Below are 25,976 nucleotides of genomic sequence, written 5' to 3' on the forward strand. Positions count from 1 at the left end.
CGGAATTTGTACGTTCTCCCTGTGTATGTGCGGGTTTCCCCCGAGTGCCCCAGTTTCCTCCACAAAGATGTGCAGGTTTAGGTGGATTGGCCGTGCTGAATTGCCTATCGTGTCGAGGATGGAAAATACAGGAAGACGGTGAGTTCGGATGGGATGATGTTCAGAATTTCAGTATGAATTCGATGGGCCGAACGGCTCACCGCATGGATTCCACAGAACTTTAAGATTACTTTTGAGAAATCACTGAGCCACAGGGTTGAGGCAATAGAAATGGAAATTCGCCTCAGTCACTGCTGAAAAGCCCCTTTTTTTGAGGACTGGGGTGAAATGTGTTCACAGTTGGATCCTTGATCTAGTCGAGGGCAACATTGGTCGAATTTCGGTGACATTGGATTTCTGAACTGTCAATGTGGCCGTTAGTGCTGATATAAATCCGCGGGCCAGTTAACTTGCAGTCAATTTCAGCTGAGATGACTGATTTCTTTTCTCTCGCTCTTTCTGTCTCCCCCCACCCCCCTTGTCGAATTCTATTTATAACACGGGGAAGAAGTAAAATTGTGGTTTATTTCTGCAGTTTGGTATTTTGGCGTCTGGATCCGAGAAGGAAGAGAAACAACATTAGCCTCCTCGTAGTTCGGGAGGGGGCTGGGGTGACAGTGAAATTCACCGTGTGTGTTAATTTCCACCTGGCAGCACTCAGTCTGCAGAATGATAAATATCCTTTGAAACACAGCGGCCAGGTTCAGATGGAGAGGGGTGTTGTGTGACACCTATTGGGTTACAGCGTCAGACTATAGGCAGAGCTGAAAGCGTTGTTTCGCTTGGAGTTGCGAACTTCTGTGACCCTGGCACCTGTCGGGAAATACAATAATTTTAACGCCCCTCCACCCAGAACAAAAATACAGAGAACTGGAAATCTGAAGCGAAAGAGAGAAAGTTACTGGAGAAACTCAACAGGTCCGGCAGCTTCAGAGCAGAGAAGCTGGGTTGGTTTAACTCTCACCCCCAGCACACAACCTCCCCCCGCCAAACACACACACACACACTGCAAAACAGGCTTGTGTTGTAAAATTCAGCTCCGTGCTGACGGGTCTAAGTGACTGAGGCTAATTGTGTGTTCTCGGCTGAGCCAATAACTAAATCTCCTTTACCTTTGGACTGGAATCGAAGTTCAATTTGGGGTGGGGTGGGGGGGGGGGCGGTTGGTGGCTGCAGAAGTCAGATAGAGTGACTGGTTCCGAGCAGCTGCTTCGCAAACAATGCTAAATGCTATTGCGTTGCAGGAAGGCTCATTTACACAGCAGTGAGACAGAGCGCAGCGCACACATACACATTAGTTACTGCGTTAAATCTCTCACCGTCATTACAGCTCTCTCTCTCTCTCACTGGCCTGACACACCAATGTTTGTTTCTCTTTTACTTCTGTTTTTTTTTATAAATATTTACAAATACACCGGAGTCTGGCTTGAGAGAGAGGTGGGAGGTGGTGGTAGGGGGTTGGTGGTGTGAGCGGACGATGAAGGGCTCTGAGGCTGATGGACCACACGCGGTGTGGTTGCTACAGCTGGCTTTTCTGTGCCAGGCGACGGCCAGAGTAGAGTTGGCGATATCCACAGCCATTGTCAATGTCACCAGTTTCTCAGCGGTCGCCAACCGCACGCTCACCACCAGCGTGGATGGCATCTACGGTGCCAACTCGCCGGTCAAAGGGGCCAGAGGTGTGGTGGGCGTCCCCGACTCGCACGACGCTCTGGCCTGCGATGACCACGTCGATTTCAGCGCCACCGAGAGCCCCTGGATAGCGCTCGTGGAGAGGGGCAATTGCACCTTCGCGAAGAAGATCGAGAATGGGTTTAGACGGGGGGCGGCAGCTGTCGTGATCTTCAATGGAGCGGGAAAGGGTAACAGGACCGACCCCTTCATCCACCACGGTAAGTGCCAAGTCACTGTCCTGTTCATTTACTGGGTTCTGAAGAAGTCATCCTGGGCTCAAAAGCGTTAACTCTGTTTCTTTCTCCACAAATGTTGCTTAGAACTGCTGAGTTTCTCCACCAATTTCTGTTCTTATCGCCCCAAGTCTTTGGGAGCCTTCAGTATGAATGAACTGAGGACAATGCTAAATAATTCTATTGTATGTAGTTTTGATGCGAATGACATTTGTAGGTGCTTGTGTGCTGCCAAGTGAAGTTGCTTATTAGCGTCTGTCAAAAGTACATTTTTTAAAAAAATCCTATTTTCCAGCACCTCTCAGTTCTGAAGAATTCATCCTGAACTCCAAACATTAACTCTGTTCCTCTCTCCACAGATGCTGCCGGAGCTGTTGAGTTTCTCCAGCATTTCCTGTGTTTGTTGCTAATTTATTCGAAACCAAAAATTACATACTGTTTCCTTTCCCAATAATCTGTCGATTTTCCTGACCTTGCCATTGTCCCTCACCGGACGATGTTTCAACAGACGTCATCATTGAGGTGTCCAGAGAGAGGGACAGTTCAGCCACTTGACCCTGGTCTGGATTCATTTAGACCATGGGATGATCCCTGTGTCGGACGGATTGCCTTATGAGCAAAGACGAAGCAGGCTGGGACTCTACTCATTGAAGCTTGGAAGAGTGACAGATGATTACATTGAAACATATACGATTCTTAACGGAGTAAATACTGAAGGGATATTTCCCTTCATGAGAGAGTCTAGGACCAGAGGCCACAGTCTCAGGATAAACAGGTACCAATTCAAGACTGAGCTGAGGATGAATTTCTTCTCTCAGGGGGTTGAGTGTCTTTGGACCTCCTTGCCACAGAGAGCTGTGGGCGCAAATTCCTTGCGTACATTTAAGGCTGAGGTAGATGGATTCTTGATCAATCAGGAAATCAAAGGGTACAGGAAAAGGGCAGGAAAGTGGACGTGAGGGATATCAGATCAGCCATGAGCCTATTGAATGGCAAAATAGTGGGCCAAACAGTCAACTCCTGTCTTATTTCTTCTGAAATGGATGAGATTGACCAACAAGGTGCAGACTCCTTCACTCATCTACAGCTTCTGGGGCTCCCTCATGGGCCTAGTCACTAGCTGCACTATAAACTGGTGGCTGGAATCTAAATCACCTCCTGGATTGGATGGTCATTGCATTCAGTTTTGGATTGGTATATTTACTTTAGCAGAAGCTGTCAAATGCTCAATGTTTTGACTACACAGTGCCATTCCCAGAAGATTCCCAGATGACAGCTGTGCAAGTTTTATGGCAGGAAAATTGACAGTGTAACTATTACGAAAGTATAATTATCCCGAAAATTCACTCTACACCACCCCAACCCTTCCACCACCAGCACTACTGTAATCACAGAAAGGTGGAAAATCTAATACAACACACCACTGATGGTGGAAATCTGAAATAAATACAGACTATGCTCATGCTACTCACCAGGCCAAACAGCATTTGTGGAGAGAGAAACAATGTTAATTTTTCAGATCAATAACCTTTCATTAGAACTGGCAATTGTTGGAGATTAACAGGTTTTAAGTAACTTGAGGCAAGATAACCAGTAATGGAAGGAAAGAACTAAAGCAAGAGTTTGTAATGGGATGGGAGACAGAAATGATACATGAGAATGATAATGTTGGAAGGTAAGTGGAGATGGTAATAGGACAAGCAAAGAAAAAAGTGCTGGGTCTCAGGAAAGCATACATGGCAATATAGAACTATTCATAAAATGACTGGGGGCAGTGGTTATGATCTGAAAATAGAACATAGAACAGTACAACACAAGAACAGGTCCTTCAACCCACAATGTTGTGCCAAACATGATGCGAAATGAAACTAATTCCTTCTGCCTTGTGAGGAGCTGTTTCTTGATCTCTGGAACTTGATTCAAACATTGTGGTTGGTCAAGGAAGGGGAAATCAGATTGGGCGAGGAATTAAAATAGCAAGTGTCTGAAAGCATGTGGTAACATTTGTGAACTGATGTACAGCAAAACAGTTATCACTTTGCGATTGGTTTAGAAATGTAGAGAGGGCCTCATTTGTGAGCACTGAATTTAAAAGAGTACACAGTTCTCTGGAAAGTGTGCTGGGGGCACTGGATAGATGAAAGAGAGCAGGTAAAACAACAGGTGTTACATCTTATGCACTTGCAGGGGAAATTATCAGAAGCAGTATGGTTATTCAAGATCATTGAAAATAAACATAGTGATTGTAGAGGGAATGGCTGACAAGAAGTATTCAGGGTAATACTGCATTGGAATTGGTAGGAAAAGCAGTGAATTATCCATTAAATATGGAGTTCGATGGTGTGGAAAGTGGGGAACGTTATCTAGTCTCTAGGAGGGAAGGGAAGGAGAAGAGAGTGCAAGTGGGGCAAATAGCAGGGTCAGTGTCCTCATCAACTACAGTTAAGGGGAATAATTGGTTGAGCTGAAAGAAAGATGTGGAAAGCACTGGTGTGAGAGGTGGCATTATCAGAACAGGTGCAATGGAGAAGCAGATCGTGGAGGATAGAGAAACTCCCTCCAGGTAGCTGGGTGGAGGAAAGTACAGTCAAAGGATTGTGAGTCACTGAGCTGCTAGTGAATAATAATTCACACCTATTTCTGGACATTAAGAAAGAGATGTGAAAAGTGGAGAAGGGATGATTTGGAAGTGGTCCATGAGATGCAGAAATTAGTAGCAGTGTAAATCAACTTTTCAGTTCAGGAGAAAAACCAGAAGGTACATTGACACTGGAAAATGAGAATATGGTGGAACTGGGTGGAGGAGAAACTATATAAGGCTGGAACAAAGAGCATTCCACCTACAGGCATGGATAGGACTCATAAAAGTGATGTATTTTATCTGGAGAAATTTTTTTTCTATTATTCCTTTATGGCAGAAGGACAACTCTGTTGTGGCCATGTTTGTGCCCATTCCTGGTTGCCCATGAATCGAGTAACTTGCTCAGCAATATCAGAGGAAGCTGAAGAATCAGACCAAGTAGGGATAACAGGTTGCTTTCTCTAAAGGATGTTAGTGAACCAGATGAGTTTTGACATGCCTGGTAAATGTCATGGTCATCATTACTGAATCATGTTTTGTAGCCCAGCTTTATTGCTTGAATTATGATTTGCACCTAGTCCTGGTGAGTTTCTAACCCATGTTTGCAGTGCTTTCAACTAGAAACTGATTCTCTGGGTTGCTAGCCCAGAGACAACATTATCATTGTCTCGCTGCCCCACTGTTGCCTAAAACTCAGCTGAAACAATGGATCTACCAAAGCAGTCCTACATGTGCAAGAAGGTAGAGGCAGACTTAAGGTTAGTTGGCAATGATCCCCTGTGGAGCTTATGTCTTTGACATTCTATGAGATGGTGGATTAATGTTCAGTATTTATTACCATGTTTATGAAGGAAGTAGAAAGAGATGTTAGAGTTAGTATCCAACCTCTGCAAGAGACAAGCCCATTCACCAGCAAACCTTCCATACTGACAGATGTCAGGAGAATGTTAGAGTTAATTTTTTTTGGAAAACAAATCTGTCTCTGAAAACAAGTCACACTCTTTTGATCATGGAATATACTTTTTAAATGCTTCAAATTTGTTAGTTACGCAACTGAGGGACAGGCAGAAAATGGCAAATATATAAGTGGAAGATAAACAATATTGAAAGATTGAGGGAGGCATGCTTAAACTAATTTCTTCCTTTGTTGTCCAGCTGCCATGCACAGAAAAATTACCCAAAGCAGTACAGATTGGCTCTGTGGGATTGTCTTTTGATGCACTAGCAGTATCACAGAGCATATCATGTCAAAGATTCATTGACCTGCTCAGATGTTAGAGAAGATCCTATGGTATTTTTAAATAGCCAAAGATATCCAAGACCCCAATGGTTGTAGTTCATGTGAGAGTCAACAGCATAGCGAGGGAGAGCATGGAGGACATGTAGGATAAGTTTCAGGAATTAGGGAGTCGGGTGAAATGCAGCACTCCTGGGTAATAGTCACCTGTGCCAGGAGCTTCGCCATTTAGGCAAAGGCTGATCAGAGAGCTAAATGCCTGGCTTAGGGGATGGTGTAGAAAGGAGGGGTTTAGATTTTTGGGGCATTGGGATCATTGTTGGGAAAGGAGAAAGCTGTTCAGAAGAAATGGGTTTCATTTGAGCAGAAATTGAATGAATCTCCTGGCTGAGAGAGTAAATAGTACAGTGGGAGTGAGTTGATAATTGGGCCTAGATTTGGGAGCACCAGTGAGGACAAAAGAGAGAAGACGGGCAATGGGGAAAAAGGAGTGGGGCAAGGTTTGAGTGTTGATAGTGATCAAAAAAATGGCCATCTTCCAAAGGGCAAGAATGAGATAAGGGCACAGAATGTAGTCAGAGAGTCATACGGCATAGAAACAGACTAAACTGGGGACTGGAAGAAGAAATTGCTCAGGGTGGGCATGGGGTTATGACATAGTAGCTTTGACAGAAATGTGGCTCAAGCTCGGACAGGACTGGATACTTGACATCCCGGGTTATAATGTTTTTTGGGAGAACAAGATGGGCAGAAGGGAGGAGGTGTAGTCGTCTTGGCTAAAGATGGTGTCATTGCACTTGAATGAGGTGCCGTTCTTGAATTAGAATCCAGAAATGGAGTGGTGACCTTGTTGGGTTTTTATCGTAGACCTTTAAATAGTGGGGAGGAAGTGGAAGAGAGCATTTGTCGGCAGATAATGGAAATCTCCAGGACAAGTAAGGTTTTAACAGCTACTCTAGAAAAAGGTAGCGTACAGGGCATAGAAGGGGAGTAATTCCATCAATGTATGCAGGAGAACTTTCTGGAACAGTATATTTCCAGTTCTACCAGGGAGGGAGCTGCACTGGATCTGGTCCGAGGAAATGAGGCAGGCCAAGTGAAGAACTTCAGAGTGATCAGGGGGATAGGGAGCATTTGGGAAATAGTGATCACAGTACAATGAGGTTCAATATTAAATAGGAAAAGTTAAAAATCAGTCAAAGATTAAGGTTCCAGAGTGGAAAAGGGCAGATATTAGGGGTCTAAAATTTGAACTGGAGCACATTGATTGGAAACGCATTTGGTGGATAAAACAGTGGACGAAAAATGGGAGAATTTCAAAGGCAAGTTAAATGGGGTGCAAGCTGGGCACATATACAAAACCTAGTGGTATTATCACTAGACTGTTAATCCAGAGACCCAGGTAATGATCTGGGGACATGGAAACAAGTATAGCAGGCTGAGCTAAAACAAATAGTAAAATGTTCTACAAACGTAATAACTGTAACAGAGAATTGACGGCTAAAGTAGCGCCCAAAAGGACCAAGCGGGGTATGTTGCTAACTGAAGCAAAGAATATGGCAGAGATACTAAATGATTACTTTGTTTCTGTTTTTACCAAATTAGAAAATGGTGACAATGGCTTAGTTGTAAATGTGAGGATTGAGCAATATAGCGATAGATAAAGAGGAGATACTAAAAAAGTTGGCAGCACTCAAGGTAGAGAAGTTGCTACGCCTTGATGGATATATCCTCGATTGCTGAACAAGTTGCAGAGCCCTTTCATGGAAATTTTTCAAGTATCCTGAATATAGGATTAACTCTAGGCGAATGAAAGATTGCAAATGTAACATTGTTATTTCAGAAAAGGGGCAAAGGACAAGCAGAAAGCTACAGACCTGTCAGTTTGGCGTCAACAGTGGGAAATTTGATGGAGGCTATTATATGATAAGATAGAAACACACTTAGAGAAAAATAAGTTAATACTTGACAGGCAGCATATCAAAGGCAGGTCTGATACCAGGCAGAAGAATTTCAATACAGTCAAATGTGAGGTAATACATTTTGGTTGAAGAAACATAGAGAGACATCGCAAGCTCAGTGGTACAACAGTGAGAGGAGTACAGGAGCTGAGAGACCTTGGGGTTCACATGCATAATTCTCCAAAGTTATCAGGCAAGTTGAAGCAGTTGATAAGAAAAATTATATGACCTTAGTTTATAAATACATAAAAACATAAAAGCAAGATCACGACAAATTATTGGTCAGACCACATTTGGAGGGTTGTATTAAATTCTGGGCACCTTATTGAAGGAAGGATGTTAAAGCTCTTGAGAGAGATTTGCTAAAATGATACCAGGAACAGGGGATTTTTAGAATCAAGGAAGGCTAGAGAAATTTAAGGGGAGGTGATGGCCTAATGATATTATCACTGGACTGTTAATCCAGAGATCCAGGTCATGCTCTGGGGACCCAGATTTAAGTACCACCATAGCAGATGGTGGAATTTGATTTCAACAAAAATATGGAATTAAGAATCTAATGATGACTGTGAAGCCATTATTAATTGTCAGAAAAACCCATCTGGTTGACTGATGTCAGAGATAATGGGAACTGCAGATGCTGGAGAATCCAAGATAACAAAGTGTGGGGCTGGATGAACACAGCAGGCCAAGCAGCATCTCAGGAGCACAAAAGCTGACGTTTCAGGCCGAGACACTTCAACAGAGAGGGGGATGGGGAGAGGGAACTGGAATAAATAGGGAGAGAGGGGGAGGCGGACCAAAGATGGATAGAGGAGAAGATAGGTGGAGAGGAGACAGACAAGTTATAGGGGCGGGGATGGAGCCTGTAGAGGTGAGTATAGGTGGGGAGGTAGGGAGGAGATAGGTCAGTCCGGGGAGGACGGACAGGTCAAGGGGGCGGGATGAGGTTAGTAGGTAGGAAATGGAGGCGCGGCTTGAGGTGGGAGGAGGGGATAGGTGAGAGGAAGAACAGGTTAGGGAGGCGGGGATGAGCTGGGCTGGTTTTAGGATGCAGTGGGGGGAGGGGAGATTTTGAAGCTTGTGAAATCCACATTGATACCATTGGGCTGCAGGGTTCCCAAGCGAAATATGAGTTGCTGTTCCTGCAACCTTTGGGTGGCATCGTTGTGGACTGCAGGAGACCCAGGATGGACATGTCGTCGAAGGAACGCAAGGGGGAGTTGAAATGGTTTGCGACTGGGAGGTGCAGTGAACCGAGCGTAGGTGTTCTGCAAAGCAGTCCCCAAGCCTCCACTTGGTTTCCCCAATGTAGAGGTAGCCTCAACGGGTACAGCAGATGCAGTATACCGCTTTGGCAGATGTGCAGGAGAACATCTACTTGATGTGGAAAGTCATCTTGGGGCCTGGGATAGGGGTGAGGGAGGAGGTGTGGGGGCAAGTGTAGAATTTCCTGCGGTTGCAGGGGCAAGTGCCGGTGTGGTGAGGATGGAGGGGAGTGTGAAGCGGACAAGGGAGTCCCGGAGATAGTGGTCTCTACGGAAGGCGGACAAGAGTGGGGATGCAAAAATGTCTTTGGTGGTGGGGTCGGATTGTAGATGGCGGAAGTGTCGGAGGATGATGCGTTGTATCCGGAGGTTGGTGGGGTGGTATGTGAGGATGAGGGGGATTCTCTTTTGGCGGTTATTGCGGGAACGGGGTGTGAGGGATGAGGTGCGGGAAATGCGGGAGACACGGTCGAGGGCATTCTCGACCACTGCTGGGGGGACGTTGCCGTCCTTGAAGAATGAGGACATCTGGGATGTACGGAAGTGGAATCCCTCATCCTGGGAGCAGATGCAGCTGAGGCGAAGGAATTGCGAATAGGGGATGGAATTTATGCAGGAGGGTGGGTGGGAGGAGGTTTATTCCAGGTAGCTGTGGGAGTCGGTGGGCTTGAAATGGATATCGGTTTCTACGTGGCTGCCTGAGATGGAGACAGAGAGGTCCAGGAAGGTGAGGGATGTGTTGGAGATGGTCCCGGTGAACTTAAGGTTGGGGTGGAGGATGTTGGTGAAGTGAATGAACTATTCGAGCTCCTCTTGGGAGAATGAGGCAGCACCCATACAGTCATCAATGTAACAGAGGAAGAGGTGGGGTTTGGGGCCAGTGTAGGTCCAGAAGAGGGATTGTTCCACATAACCTACAAAGAGGCAGGCATAGCTTGGGCCCATGCGGATGCCCATGGCCACCCCCTTTGTCAGTAGGAAACGGGAGGAATTGAAAGAGAAGTTGTTGAGAGTGAGAACAGGTTTGGCTAGGTGGATGAGTGTGTTGGTGGAGGGGGTTTGGTCAGGCCTGCGGGACAGGAAGAAGCGGAGGGCCTTGAGGCCATCTGCATGAGGAATGCAGGTGGATAGGGACTGGACGTCCAGGGTGAAAATGAGGTGTTGGGGACCGGGGTATAGGAAGTTCTGGAGGAGGTGGAGGGTGTGGGTGGTGTCACAGACGTAGGTATGGAGCTCCAGACCAAGAGGGAGAAAATGGAGTCCAGATAGGTGGAGATGGGTTCGGTGGGGCAGGAGCAGGCAGAGACAATGGGTCGACCAGGGCAGGCGGGTTTGTGGATTTTGGGAAGGAGATAGAAACGGGCAGTGTGGGGTTGGGGAATGATGAAGTTGGAGCCTGTGGGTGAGAGGTCACCTGAGGTGATGAGGTTGTGGATGGTCTGGGGGTTGATGGTTTGGTGCTTGGGGGTGGGGTCATGATCCAGGGGGTGGTAGGAGGTGGTGTTGGAGAGTTGACGGCTGACCTCAGCAATATAGAGGTCAGTGCGCCATACTACAACTGCGCCTCCCTTCTCAAATCCTCCTTCCCCCGACTGCATCCCAAAACCAGCCCAGCTCATCCCCGGCTCCCTAACCTTTCTTGCTCTCACATATTCCCTCCTCCCACCTCAAGATGCACCTCCATTTCCGATCTACTAACCTCATCCCGCCCCCTTGACCTGTCCGTCCACCCCGGACTGACCTATCCCCTCCAAACTCCCCACCTACACTCACCTCTACTGGCTCCATCCCGCCCCTTTAATTTGTCTGTCTCCTCTCTACCTATCTCCTCCTCTATCCATCTTCGGTCCGCCTCCCCCTCTCTCCCTATTTGTTTCAGAATCCTCTCCCCATCCTTTTCTGATGAAGGGTCTAGGCCCGAAACGTCAGCTTTTGTGCTCCTGAGATGCTGCTTGGCCTGCTGTGTTCATCCAGCTCCACACTTTGTTATCTCTTGTTCACTAATGTCCTTTAGGGAAGGAAACTGCCATCCTTACCTGGCCTGGCCTACATGTGACTCCAGACCCACAGCAATGTGGTTTACACCTAACTGCCCTTTGGGCAATTAGGGATGGGCAACAAATGCTGGTCTAGCCAGCAATGCCCTCATCTCATCAATGAATTTTAAAAAAAGAAAAACTTGAGCTTATTCTTCTTGGAACAGAGGTGATCTTATTCAAAATAATGAATGATTTTGACAGGGTAATGAAGGATATTTTGTTACCATTGGTTAGTGTATCAGTAACCAAGGGTCACAATTTCAAGACTAGCAGCAAGACAACTAGGGGTGAGATCAGGAGAAACTTCTTTATTCAAAGACTTAAGATTTGGAATGCACTGCCTGGTAAAGTGGTAAAGGTGGATTCCATATGAGGTTTCAAAAGAGACCTAGACATATATTTGAAAGGGATAAATTTAAAGGACTATAGAGATACAGCACGAGAATGGGACTTGCTGAGCAGCTCTTTCATGAGCAGGTACAGATGAGTTGAATGGCTTCCCGTAAATTCTATGATTCTATTAATTAATCAAGCAATCAATTTGCTTTCCATTCTTCCCTCCTGTTCCATCCTGCCTCCTTCCTTTGCTTCCACACTTCTCCCTCCCTTCCTCCTCCCTTCACTTTCCTCCCCTCTCTTCTTTTGTCACCTTTCCTTGTCATCGTCCTTCTCTCCCTCCTTTTGTCTGTTCCGAAGAAGCATTTAGAACAGTTTATTTATTATTCCGAGGTGTTTTTGACATAAGCTTGTAACGCTTATTTGCCTTTGATCTAAGACCAGTGGAGAGATTTCTATCATATTTTTCTATATCATTCTTTTTGGTGGGTCTTACTTATAAAGGAATAAATGCCCTTCTTTCAAAGCAGTAACCATAAGTACATTTTGAGCTGTTAGTTATAGAAAGCAGTATAAGCTGTGATTTTCTGCTTCATATCATATCAGTGTTGTTAAGTCAACATGTCAAACAGGAAGTTAAGGCCATTTAATCTTACTGCTTTCCCTTACTGCCAACTGACATAAGCAAATAAGTGTATTGTTAGTCTTTGTGTAAAAGGTGGGAAATGGTGTTGTACAGTTAAATATAACAGACTGCATTTTTTTTTAGATTAGATTCCCTACAGTGTGGAAACAGGCCCTTTGGCCCAACAAGTCCACATTGCCTCTTGGACCATCCCACCCAGGCCCATCCCCCTATAACCCACACACCCCTGAACACTACGGGCAATTTAGCATGGCCAATCCACCTAACCTGCACATCTTTGGACTGTGGGAGGAAACCGGAGCACCTGGAGGAAACCCACACAGACACAGGGAGAATGTGCAAACTCCGCACAGACAACTACCCGAGGCTGGAATTGAAGCCAGGTCCCTGGTGCTGTGAGGCTGCAGTGCTAACCACTGAGCCACTGTGCCACCCCTTTCATTGAGGAAGATTTCTAAAACATGCAATTTTCTCAATAACAAAGAATTGCTGAAAAGATAGGACTTTAATGGTCATTAAAACTGCTTTCAAACTGCTGTTATATTCAGACTGCCCTGGACACAAGAACAATGATTGAAATTTGCATTCTTTAGCTTACTGACGGATGACGATGGTGTCCCTAATCTCCAAACAAACAAAATAAGCAGGAAAGAGTACCCAATTTGACCAAACCCTGGACCTGTGTATCAATGACATTTTTCATAACTCACATCCTGAGACGTAATTATACACAGTGGTTTTGAAGCTTTCAGGAAATAATTATTGTTTGAGGAAAAATCAAAATGAAGGAAATATATAATTGATAGTCTGATTAAATTTAGAGATGACAAAATCTGCATGTATTAAAGAAAATTCTGGAAGTGATACCAATAATGGCATTACAATATATATTTTTAAAAAGCACGATAAAAAGAAATAGTTAGAGAACTTGTAGATTGCTAATATGATTCGCGTGCATAAAATGTGAGCTAGAACAAGTCCAAGAAACTATTGACCAATTAACTTAAGATTGGAAAAGGTTGAAAAGATAGAAAGTCTTTGATCTGAAGATGCAGTAAGGAAAATATCTGGAAAGAGAAAATACATTGAACAGTTGTCAGCATAAATTTCAAAGAAAGTAATGCTTCGGAACTTTACTGAATTCTTTTAAGAAAGTATATGTAATGTTAATGTAACAGACACATCCATTTGGAGTCCTAAAAAGCCTTTGATAAGTTAATGTGTAGTGGACTCATAACCAGGGTCTGAACATATGGGGGCAGGGTTCATCTACAAAAACCATCTACAAAGCAGAAAATACAGAGTAGGGGTTAACATTTGTCACTTGAATGAGTAAACAATGGGACACTGTGTTTTATGAGGATCAGTGCTGTTATTTGTTGTTCACATAAACTCAAGAATCAGAACTTCAACTTGTACAGATGACACCAAATTGGGACATGATATTAGATGAGAAGTGGACAGCAAAAAAAATACAGGAAGACATTAATGATCTTGAAGAATAGGAGCGTAATTGGCAAAAGAAAGTCGATATAGAGAAATGGTGAGGGAGTGTGTTTTAGCAGGTAGAGTAAAGAAGTCATATGCTCAATGGTACGTAAGGTGTAGGCGAAAAGAGGCATCGAGGACAACAGATAAGAAGATCGCTAAATCAATCACGAGGTTAATAAGACTGGGAAAAAAAGAAAACAAGTACCTGGAGTTCATTTCCAGAGGGATAGAATTGAACATCAGAGGAGTTGTGTTAAACTTGTGTGAAACATTCCTTTGTCTACACTTGGAGCGCAATGAGCAATTCTACTCTCCGTATTACAGAAAAGAAATAAGGAAAATAAACAAAATCAAGAGAAAGTGTGAAAAAAATTATCAGAAGGACACCAGAACTGAGAGGTTATAACATCAAGAATGACTTAACAGGCTGGGGCTCTTATCTCCAAAAAAAAGTTACAAGGCATGATTTGGTTGAGGACTTTCAGGTTATAAAACAGTTTACCAGGGCAGAAATTGAGCAGATGTTTCCACTTTTTTTGGGTGAGATCAGAACTTCAAGCTATAAATAAAACCCAGTCACTAATGAATCCATTTGGGAGTTCAAGAGGAACCTCTTTACCCAGAGAATGTGGAACTCACTACCACAGGGAGCTGCTGAGGAGAAGAGCAGCTATGTTTCAAGGGGAAGCAAATAAGTTCATCAGGGAGAAAGGAGTAAAAGGATACATTGGCGGAATTAGATGAAGAAGTTTGGGAGTTGGCTTGTGTGCATTGTAAACCAGAAAGGACCTGTTGGACTGAATGCAAATCTCGGTGCTCTGGATGTTTTGTAATACTTTCGAAGTAATAGTCACTTGCATCATGCTTAATCTGCTTACCAGTGTTCATCAAACCATTAAACTGTGAACTCAGGTGTACAATGTTCTTTGAGCACAATTATTTGTTCTGCATGAGCAAATAAATTATTACTTCTTGAAGAGATTCAATGTATAAATAAACTCTGAGACAACATGGTGTGAAGCTGGATGAGCACAGCAGGCCAAGCAGCATCAGAGCAGCAGGAAAGTTTGACGTTTCTGAGGAAGAGCCTCGACCCGAAACATCAAGCTTTCCTGCTCCTCTGAGGCTGTCTGGCCTGCTGTGTTCATCCAGCTTCACACTGTGTTATCTCAGATTCTCCAGCATCAGCAGTTCCTACAATCTCTGTAAATAAACTCTGTTTGTTTGTGACTTAGTCACAAAATTTCTGCATTGATACTTTGACGGCTGTGTCTTCTAGATCATATCTAATTCGTGTCCTACCAAGTTCCTTATTTCATTGTGCTAAAAATACAATATAAATTCAATATGTTTGTGTTGTTGTTGTTCATATCATCAACATTAACTCTGTAAGACACAACCATAGTTCAATGGAGTAAAAGGTAAAGTCACTATAGTCTTATCAGGTCATAAGGGCTATTCTCTCGGTTGAAAGAGTCGGGTGGTAGAGATGATGGGAGAGATTGAGAAGAAAAGCCCTTCGTGGTAATCTCAGTGAGTTTGGGATTTGAACCTGTGCTGTTGGCATTGCTAACGTAATTCATTAATTCACTATAGATTCATTTGTCAGGCAACCTCAAACATTTTAGCTAGTGACTCTTCTCTGAACTGTGTTTTCAGATGTTCTAAAAGCTCTTCATAAAAGGTAGACTTGAATTCATATAGCATCTTTCATAACCTTTGTTTTTTTCCCAAAGTATAGAAGTATATTAGAGGTCATCAGTCATAATGTAACAAACTGAGGAGACAACTTAGCCACAGAAAAGGGCGAACAGCACTAACAACAGTAAACTAAACGGCTGCTCCTGAAGCTGACAGTGGTAATAACTCAAGGACAACTGGTTCTGATTAAGCAACTGGCTTAATGAAAAAAAGCAAGAAGTAGCAGAAGGAGACAATAGTGATAAAGGGAAGAACTGGTAGTGTTTGATGGAGCAGGGTAGAGGAAGCTATACTCTGCATCTAACCCTATGATGTACTTGATGTGGAGGTATTTGGGGGAGGTGGTGATGTAGAGGAAGCTTTATTTACTCTCTATCTAACATGATGCCAAAATAATCAGGAGAATACTGCCTTAGAGGAAACTTCATAAATGCAAATCTTTTCTGTTGTGTGTGTGTGTGTCAATTTCAGCTTCAAAAATGATGCAGTGAATTCTGGCGCAAAGTAAGATTTTATGTAGAGCTTCACGTGGCATTTGTATGTTTAAATCTTGTACGTAATTGTTTTTTATAAGAAGCCAGATGTTTCGTTCAGATTGAAATCTGGTGAATTAACAGTTTCTTCTCAGATCTGAGCAGAGGCTTGAATTCGCATTCGCTGCACGACAATTATGATTTTAAGTTTGAAAATTTTGCACAGTAGCTCCAAAAGTCTAGAACACCTCATGATATTGCCTGAGTTATTTAAAACGTTTGCGAAAGCTGTGGATAGTAAAGGGAATGTTTGTGAGATTAAAAAAAAATACTGGGCAAGTGCTTCAGGGTTCAGAGACCACTTGGTTGTTCTTTCTATGTTAATATTTTCCTTGCATGGAACTGAAGGCGTCAGTCAGCTGCAATGGCCAGACTACAATGTTTGCTTGCCTGACACAAGATTTCCAAAACAATCTACCTCATTAAAGTTTCATCAGGGCTAGTGATTATCGGGAGGGCAGAGAAAATGCTTCCAATTCTCTGGGAAAATAATGCAGCATCCCCTCCAACACTGGAATTTATTGCCCTGGACTGCCCCAAATGGAAAATAATCCATAGTGTTGCCAACCACCTGAGAATCTCCGACAGACCCAGTTGGAGGCCAAATGAAAGGAATGTGCAAAAAAAAACTGGAGTATCTCACCCATCCACTTCTTCAAACACCACCTGCCCCATTACAGTGTATGGATCCAACATTGCACTACTTACTCTCCTCATGATCCACAGCACCAGATTGAAAGAAAGTTAGTCGCAGTTTCGTGGGTCTGCCTATGACAAGGAAAACTGGCCAACAGGTGAAGGTCACAAATCATTCTAAATCATGGCTGCAGATGGATTGCAGAGTAACTGCAGATAAAGGAACAGAAAAAATGGAATTAGAGAGAAATTAATAATTGGAAAGGTGAAGGTCTATACATACCATTGAAAAATCTGGCACATCATTGAGGAAAAATGGATATCATAACAGACCACGATGGTCAAATTAGATAGATAAAAAGAGTTGGAGATGGATTAAATTCTTGTAAACTTGCGAGCGATTGAAGAGGACCATTTTGGAACGCAAGGCTAATAGGGTATACATTGGAACGTATCATACAAGGATTTCACAGAACACTCAACTATTTCCCTTGATCAGAATGTTTGATTAACTAATATATTTCTTGTCTTGTGGACAATTGGATAATATTTGTTGCCACTAGTCTGTGCAATAAAACATATTCATGTATTAATTTCATAAACCTTTCCCCAGAGTTTCACCCTGTCCATTAGATGCTACATTGTACGTGAGGTGTCTTTAGTGTCATGTATGCACTTTCATCTTCCTGATGAATTCCTTACTGACCTTAATGTATGCAATTGATGCCTGAATAAAATAGTTGGTTTGGACTTTATCCATGATCTTTATCAATGAAGGCAGATGTGAGGAATTAATGGAACACATTTGTTATTTCCTGATCCTGAATGCCACATCAATCCTTTATTTCTTGGACATCCAACACATTAAAAGGTAAAACTGCCTATTCTCCCATTAAAAAGAGAGATACCTGGCAGTGGTTTAACCTGAGGGTCACCATGCTTCAGGCAAGGGAAGATGTTGAGAAAGAGAGTCCTTCACAGTGCAGCACTTGAGCCCACACTGTCACCTTTGCTTCGCAACTCAAACCAATTGAGCTAACTGACCCCCAACACTCTACTGAGTTCATTGCTAGATTATTGACAATATACATTCCCCATATTTCTCTTTCTCTTCTCAATTTTTTTTCCTGTCCATGAAGGCCTGAGTAGAACTGGTAATTATTCAGCATATCTCCCAAATGCCCATTCTTCAGATATGAGTAACAGCAGACAATTTGACCAGTAGAGGTGCCCAACCAGCCCCTGGTGTTGTCTTCAACTCTTAGGCACACATACACACTTGCCAGCAAAGCACAAGGGAAACTTCTCTAAAATCATCCTGAGACAAACTGTACTATTTTCATTGCCCCTTACCTCTGCAGCAAATGGCTCCAACAACCAAGTCACAAGATGCTTTCGAACCCCATCCTAACATGGGATAATTAAACCATTTAAAAACCTGTTAAATGCTGCCCAATCTGAACTTAAGTAATTTGCACAAACCTAGAATGTTCTTTGCACCATATAGTAGCAGAGTCTTTGATCACTGTACTATTGCACAGCTCTTCTTATTATCTTTATTGCTTCTTTTAGTTCTCTGCTTCTGTGTATCTTTTACTGCTTACTACAATTTTTTTCTTTCTTTTTAAAAATCAACTTCTTTTGTGTGTTAGACATTGCCTTATTTACTGAACTTTGATCTCAGTGGTGATGTGTTTCTGCATTTTTCTTGAAGAAATACATTTCCTCCACTTAAATTTTAAAAGGAAACAATTTTCTTATGTCTGTAATATCGTACTTTCTGTTTCCATCTCCCAGTTAAACCTTCAAGTAATTCTTTCCAGAGTGCCTCATCATAGTCATAAAACCCCTTGCTAAAAGTGACTCCAAATCTCTTCATGCAATAACTATCAGAACTCATTGCTCATCCAATCCAAGTTACTCATCAATTACACTACATGGCTGAATACTAAATCATTAGTAATATCTGCCCAACAATTGTGTCACAATAACACATAGTCACTGATTACCTCCAAAAAGTTACTTACACTTTCATCTTGTCACTCAGTTGTTGGAGTCATTTGCTGCAGAGATAAAGCGACAATGAAAATAGGACAGTTTGTCTCAGGATGATTTTAGAGAAGTTTCCCTTAACTGTTCAAAGATAGTAAGAACAGAGATAACACAGTGTGGAGCTGGGGGAACACAGCAGGTAGGCAGCATCAGAGGAACAGGAAAACTGACGTTTCGGGTTGGGACCCTTCTTCAAAAATGAAGGGTCTGAAGAAGGGTCCTGACCCGAAATGTCAGCTTTCCTGCTTCTCTGATGCTGCCTGGCCTGCTGTGTTCCTCCAGCTCCATGCTGTGTTATCCCTTAACTGTTGATGTGTATAAAAACATGCAGATTTTGTTTTTCTGCAGTTGTAAGCCATAATCAAGCCTCCATTTTGATTCTCATTTTCATTCATTCTCCGGATATGGCCAGCATTATTGTCCATTCCCTAGAGAAGGCTGTGGTGGACCTTCCTCTTGAACTTAATTGACTTTCTAAAGGTTGTAAATTGTATAATGACAGCTACATACATCAGCCTGTAATCTATCTCTTTCTGATCAAAAATCTCAGATTCTGATGTCTGGGGTAGTAATTGATACATTCGTTTGTGTTTTGGAAATCTATCTCATAAAAACTAATGTAACTTATAGGTAACTCCAACAACCCATATTATGGAAGTCAAAAGGCTGCTCCATGCCTGATATGGCTAACACTCCAAAGTGCACAGCATATGTTAAAATCTGAGTGCACAATGCATCTTAGGCTCATACTAGCTGATCTATTTACCTAAGCTGTAGTTGGGTGTGCTGTAATGTAATTTGAGGTCAATCCCAAATAGATTAAACACTGGATTAAAATCCACCCTGTCAGGTGTCCACATTACTTCAGTTCAGTCTAATCCTTTCATAGGAAAAGTCCATATATCTCTTAGCAATGCATTCTTTCAGCAACATAACGGAAATCTTGAAACTTACTGGAGCCTCCTTGAAATTAAACTCGTTAAAGTTGCACAAATCGCCAAAGACCTCAGAGAGGTGAAGCTAAACAGATTCATTAGAATGGTACCAGAGATGAGGGACTTCAGATATATTAAGGGGCAGAAGAAGCTGGGATTGGTCTTCTTTACGCAGAGAAAATTGAGGGGAGATTTGGTTAGAGGTGTTTAAAATTATGAAGGCTTTGGATAGAAGAAATATGGAGAAACTATTTCTGCTGGATGGAGGCTCAATTGCCAGAAAATGAGATTTAAGATCATTGACAAAAACTAAGAATTAGACTTATTCTTTGATGAATGGGATTGTTATGTTGTGGAATACAGAGACTCAGAGGGAGCAGAAACAACAACAAAGAAAAAATGAAAGGATTTGAAAGTGAAAAAAGGGGAGAAGAAAACTACAGGCTGTGGGGAAAAAAACAAGGAAAAAGATATTCCGCTGTATGATTCTGTGACAGTACAGCAGAGTCTCCTGTAATGTGATCCTTACTGAAACAAACATAACAAACCAAAGGAAACTTACCAGAAACAACGCACGGCCCTTTAGCCAGACTTGGCAGTAATCTGCAGCTCAAAGGAAGCTTCTAACAGTGTTAAGTGATCATGGGAACTGCAGATGCTGGAAAATCCGAGATAACAAAGTGTGAAGCTGGATGAACACAGCAGGCCAAGCAGCATCTCAGGAGCACAAAAGCTGACGTTTCGGGCTGAGACCCTTCATCAGATAAGGGTCTAGGCCCGAAACGTCAGCTTTTGTGCTCCTGAGATGCTGCTTGGCCTGCTGTGTTCATCCAGCCTCACACTTTGTTATCTTAGATTCTCCAGCATCTGCAGTTCCCATTATCTCTGATCCCAAATGACCACATGCACTACTGTGACAAAAGGCAGCCTATTCTTGAAGAGAAAGGCCATGCAACCCAACAGTGCACAGGCTGTGTGTAACCACTGAAATAGAATCATCTGGCAGAAGAAGCACTTGCCTGACTGATGCCAGTTATTATTCACTTTGGGACAGTCCACAGCATCAACCTATTTACGAGGACGAGGTAACTTTTATTGGGGGGAGAGTGAACCATTCAATGCTGTCTGGAGCTTCTGGAAATTTCGGAAACCGCTGCAAAATACTGTGCAAGTGAGGACTCTGCTACTGCTTCCAGGCATGCAGAGGCCTCCTCATGTCTGGGAGGAAGAGGATGAGACATCTGTGGCATTTTTGCTCCCCTCATTGGCATCAATTCAGCCCCCAATTCCATCAGAAATGTGCATGATTCTTAACCACTATCTGAAATGGTCCACTGATCCACTCAGTTGCAGGGACAGTTATGAGTGGGCAATACTGACCCACAGATGTGCAGTTCAGTCTGGGAACTAGTCAGATTTCTAGACCACAGTGCAGACAGGAGATTAGAGAGGTGGTGAGTTATGACCCTAAGGTCATTGACCACTTAAGGGCCTTAACTGGTGGTGGGACAGAAGGTCATCCATGGACCTTCTTGTCAAGAACGTAACTCCAGCGAGGGAAAAGTCATACTTGTCTTTCCAAAGGGAAGAGCTCCGACAAATATTTAGTCTTTCCTGACGAGTACGGCCTCCTGAATTTGGTACCATCTGCTGGTGGATCCCATGGAACCATGGTGATACACAAGAAGTAGAGCTGAGGAGAGATGCAGTGAGAGTGGTGGAACCATGTGAGTTACATGGTGATATCCTAATGATGCAGCTTCTTTATTGAGACTGATCAAGATCTGTTCTTGCGTACAAAAGTTTATTAAAGGCCTGGAAGACGATCATCTTTATCTCTGTCATCTAGCATCTCCCTGCATACAGGCCCCACAACAAAGCAACTCGAATATCAAAGGCAAGAATCCAAAGAGGACAAAGCTCACCATAATGTAGCCGTGTTTGTCATCAGACACGATTGTATAACTTCTTTCAGGAAATGCTTTTCAGGCTTTTTCCCCCATGGAAACAATTCTCCCATGGACCCAGCATTTTCTTTGCAACTACAATTCTCCTCCACAAATGGACCAAACTTGTATCAGAAGAACTTATGTGACATATTTCAGCATTAGTGATGTGTACTTTCGAGGGGGCTGAATGTGTTTTTTGGTGACTGTCACCGCTTATTCAAAGCACGTATAATTCTTGGTTTCCATAGTTTGTGCTCTATCTAAGGCTTCCCAATGGGAGGAGCCAGTGAGTTAGACAGCAGTTTCCACCTCACAGAAGCAGTGGCTGAGGTCATTTAATCTTTTCATATGTTGGTGAACTTTCACCCTTTCTACCTGTGCCAGCCCTTGGAAAAAGATTGGTCCCACAGCCCTTCTCTTTTCCCACAGCCGTGTCGATGTTTCCATTGTAAGTATTTATCCAAGTTCCAAGTTAAAGTTGATTCTACTTCCACCACACTTTCAGTCAATGCATTACACATCACAACAATTTAAGGCATTAAAGTTGTTCTCCTTATTTCTCCCCTGGCTCTTTCACAATGAATTTGAAGTGTCACACTCGCTGGGGCAGTGTTCTGCAAATCAAGCCCCATTATTTCCAATCACAAATGTGAGAAGATTTGTTTAGACTATCCCAAAGTCCCCAATTTATTTAACTGGCAAAATGAGTTTAAAAAGTCACCCTGTACTTCTGTACTTAGCTTCTGTACTTAAAAGAAAATAGCATTTATAGTAAGCAAATTATCTTTAACCAACAGCAATTAGGAAATATTAACTGCTAAGTTATAATGCAATGAATTAAAATCTATCCCTTCTTAAATTCCCCCATTCACATGCAGACACTCAAAGGAATGGTCATTAAGGGTGGAAAAGGAAAAAGACGAGGAAAATGTAGTTTGATAGCAACAGACTGGTATACAAGATTCAATGAATCGTTTTCTTTCTTTTCCTTTTGATTCCTTTTGAACTCTTTGTGCTTGACACAAAGATTGTTTGCAAAGCAAAGCTGTCTTTCATTCACTGGTTGAGAATTCATCCTTTCACTGTTTGTACAGGTGTTTAATTTCTCCTTGAACAGAGGATTTGCAGGGAAAAAAAGTAGAAAATAGCTGGAAAAGTTCCAATACCTCAATACCCAAGACAGAGAATCAATGACTAATGCAATAATTTACACTTATAAAGCACCTTCATCACAGTATCCCATCACAAGGTGTTTCTTAGAAGAGTTATAAAATAAAAGTTAAATATTGAAACACATAGGGCAATAGCATGGACAAAGAGGCAGGTTATAAGAAGCACCTTAGAGGAGGACAGTAAGGTGGAGAGACTCAGGAAGGAATTCCAAAGCCTTAGTCTGGGTATTCAAGTTCCCTTAATGAGCCCCAGGTATGAGGCGAAGGATTTGTACAAATGCTAGGAAGCTTTGGGAACATGTCAAGTAATTCTCGCCAGTATGCTGAACTCACCAATTACCCTGATTCGAATCACATACTGTGTCCAATCAGTGTTCTTTCATCTTGAATAAATGCAGAATGTGCTGGTGAAACTCAGAAATGGAGTTAATATCTAAAGTCCAATTACTCTTCTTTCAATATTCTACTTTCATTTAATTCTGAATATGCTCAACAGCAACAGTTTTCACAAGACAAGGGCATTGCTGGCTAGGCCAGCATTTATTGGCCATCCCTAATTGCCCAGAGAGCGGTTAAGAGTCAACCACATTGATGTGGGTCTGGAGTCACATGTAGGCCAGACCAGGTAAGGATGGCAGTTTCCGTCCCGTAAGGACATTAGTAACCAGATGGGTTTTCCTTTGCCCCGTGACAATTGGAAATGGATTCTCGGTCAGCATTAGACTCTTACTTCCAGATTTTTATTAAATTCAAATTCCACCACCTGTTGCGGTGGGATTTGAACCCAGGTCCCCAGAACATTGCCCGGGTCTCTAGATTGACAGTCCAGCGATTATATCATTAGGCCATCACCCACCCCTCAAACATCTTTAAGGGTTGGAGAACTAAGGCTGTGTAAAGAGTACCAGAGATTGTAACTTTAAATCAATTTCCATTATATGGCAACAAATAGAGTATTACAAATCTGCAACTGTTTTTGGACTTCAAATTGAGATCAAGATTTTGCGTCAGGTTAAACTGATGAATTGAGATAGAGAAGGAAACTGTGGTCAGAGGAACCAGGAGATATGAGAGGAGGGAGAGTGCATGAGAGACATGGTCAAAAAGGAAACGACAGAGAGAAATAGAAGTGGATGTGAAAATGGACATGTGGCCAATTAATTTTCCTTCTCCAGTTCCTAGTTCAGTACCAGTGTATTTAATTCTTAACTCTCCCTTGATGTGGCCCAGCAAGTACCGTAATTGTGGTATATGAACAGGCAAAATTACCTCTGTATGCCCAAAGCTGAATCTATTAATAACATAAATAAGATCGTGTCAGAAATAATGGGAACTGCAGATACTGGAGAATCCAAGGTAACAAAGTGTGAAGCTGCTGTGGGCCTGCTGTGTTCATCCAGCTTCACAATTGTTATCTATTAATAACATCTCCATGTTGCTTCTCTGCTGCAACTTTATAGATAAGGGAATTGCTGATTTTCTGGCTTGCAGCCCTTCAGGGTCTAGAATGTTATGTTATGTGCACTGTTGGTTGATTCCCTTCATCCTGATTTCATTCATATGTTCATGCAAGAAGTTCCTCAGCACATGCCAGTAGGAATATAACAGTTCTTTTCTCCCCAAAAATGTTCTGTTCACAAACTTGCACAAAATGTCCCTTGATGACAGTGCAATGGCTTTGAAAGGATTGTTGAACAAGGTAAAACAGAAATTAAGCACTGGCTTTGGACTATATGAGGGATGAAAATCCATTTGGATTGACATTGATTCCCACAGTAGTGTGATGAGGTTGGCTCTTGCAGTGTTGTTTAGGCCCCTGTAAAAGGCAAAAATGGTGTCTTTAGTGAATAATGGACTGTTACAGAAATGATGGTCATTTGGTTCATACAGCCCATGCTTTGAAACAGATAATCTAATTGATTCTACTTTCACGTTCCGGCAAATCTTTGTTTTTCGGTATATAAACAGTCCCTTAAGGTAATTACTTTGTAAATAATTAAACCCATGATAACAAATGCAAAGTTAAGGCTACGTCCCATTTTGCACTAACATCTCTACTGTCATCATTGTTCTCAGCAAACTGCAGTGGCTTTGAATGTCCCAAAAAACTGACATCATGCTTACTGTTCTGACGTTCATTTCTCTCCATATATCAAAGACTTACAATGTCACCAAAAACCGTGGTAAGCATGAGGACAAAGGTGTTTAGCAAGTGGGCTAAACGAATGAAGTAGCCAGTGACTGTGTGGGTATTGTTGATCCAAATAAAGTTGGTAGATAGAGCTAGTGAGGTATTTGCATTACTATCAAAGGAGATATCTGGGAAGTATGATGAGATGAAAAATGCCATCTTGAGTACAAACAAGTTAGTATCAGAAGCCTGCAAACAATGCTTTAGGAGTCTGAGGAGAGCACATGGTCAAATGTATATAGAGTTTGAAAAGATCAAACAAAGTAATTTTGATAGGTGGATAAAGGATTGAAAACACATGACATTTTTACAGAGATAATTATTTTGGAAGAGTTCAAAAATTCCCAAAGTGGTGAGAACTCACGGGCAGGAGCAGAGACTTAAGCCAGCAAAATTAGCAGCAGAAATGGTAGATGATTATGAGTTGGATCAAAAATCAAAGTTTGGCTACCAACATTACTTTCAATCTGTGAGGGATAGAAACTGGGGAAAGATAAATCCCCAGATGGTATGAGAAAGGAGATCTCATTGAAGACAGCAAATATAGTTTGTCACAGGTTAAAAAGGAAACTTGTGAGGGAGAAAGAGAAGTTAAAAACTCAGGTGTTTTCATTTTAGGCCACATGAAGTTGACAGGGCTGGTGGTTTCGAAAAAATCACAGGGAAGATGGGTGTGCGAAAACAAGATAAGCCAGTGAGTTTTGTTGAAATGGTAAAAGAAAGCAGAGTGAAAGCAAAAAAAAACTGCAAAAGAATGTACAAGCTGATCAGGATAATAAAATGTGAGGCTGGATGAACACAGCAGGCCAAGCAGCATCTCAGGAGCACAAAAGCTAACGTTTCGGGCCTGGACCCTTCATCAGAGAGGGGGATGGGGAGAGGGAACTGGAATAAATAGGGAGAGAGGGGGAGGCGGACCGAAGATGGAGAGTAAAGAAGAGTATAGGTGGGGAGGTAGGGAGGGGATAGGTCAGTCCAGGGAAGACTGACAGGTCAAGGAGGTGGGATGAGGTTAGGAGGTAGATGGGGATGCGGCTTGGGGTGGGAGGAAGGGATGGGTGAGAGGAAGAACCGGTTAGGGAGGCAGAGACAGGTTGGACTGGTTTTGGGATGCAGTGGGTGGGGGGGAAGCGCTGAGCTGATTGTGTGGTCCAGTGGGGGGAGGGGACGAACTGGGCTGGTTTAGGGATGCAGTAGGGGAAGGGGAGATTTTGAAACTGGTGAAGTCCACATTGATACCATTAGGCTGCAGGGTTCCCAGGCGGAATATGAGTTGCTGTTCCTGCAACCTTCGGGTGGCAT

At 42.8% G+C, this 25,976-nt stretch overlaps 1 protein-coding gene across 1 annotated transcript in view; it reads left to right on the forward strand.

Annotated features, from left to right (window-relative positions):
- The first annotated feature begins 1,228 nt into the window (after positions 1–1,228).
- Positions 1,229–25,976, forward strand: part of LOC125458807 (E3 ubiquitin-protein ligase RNF128) — a 149,541-nt gene continuing 124,793 nt past the window's right edge. Inside the window, exon 1 of the mRNA XM_048544504.2 lies at positions 1,229–1,931. Within this exon, the coding sequence (XP_048400461.1) occupies positions 1,517–1,931 (415 nt within the window). The 5' untranslated portion in view covers positions 1,229–1,516. The remainder of the gene's footprint in view (positions 1,932–25,976) is intronic.

Source organism: Stegostoma tigrinum, chromosome 15 (genome assembly GCF_030684315.1).
Source record: "Stegostoma tigrinum isolate sSteTig4 chromosome 15, sSteTig4.hap1, whole genome shotgun sequence".
NCBI classification, from domain to species: Eukaryota; Metazoa; Chordata; class Chondrichthyes; order Orectolobiformes; family Stegostomatidae; genus Stegostoma; species Stegostoma tigrinum.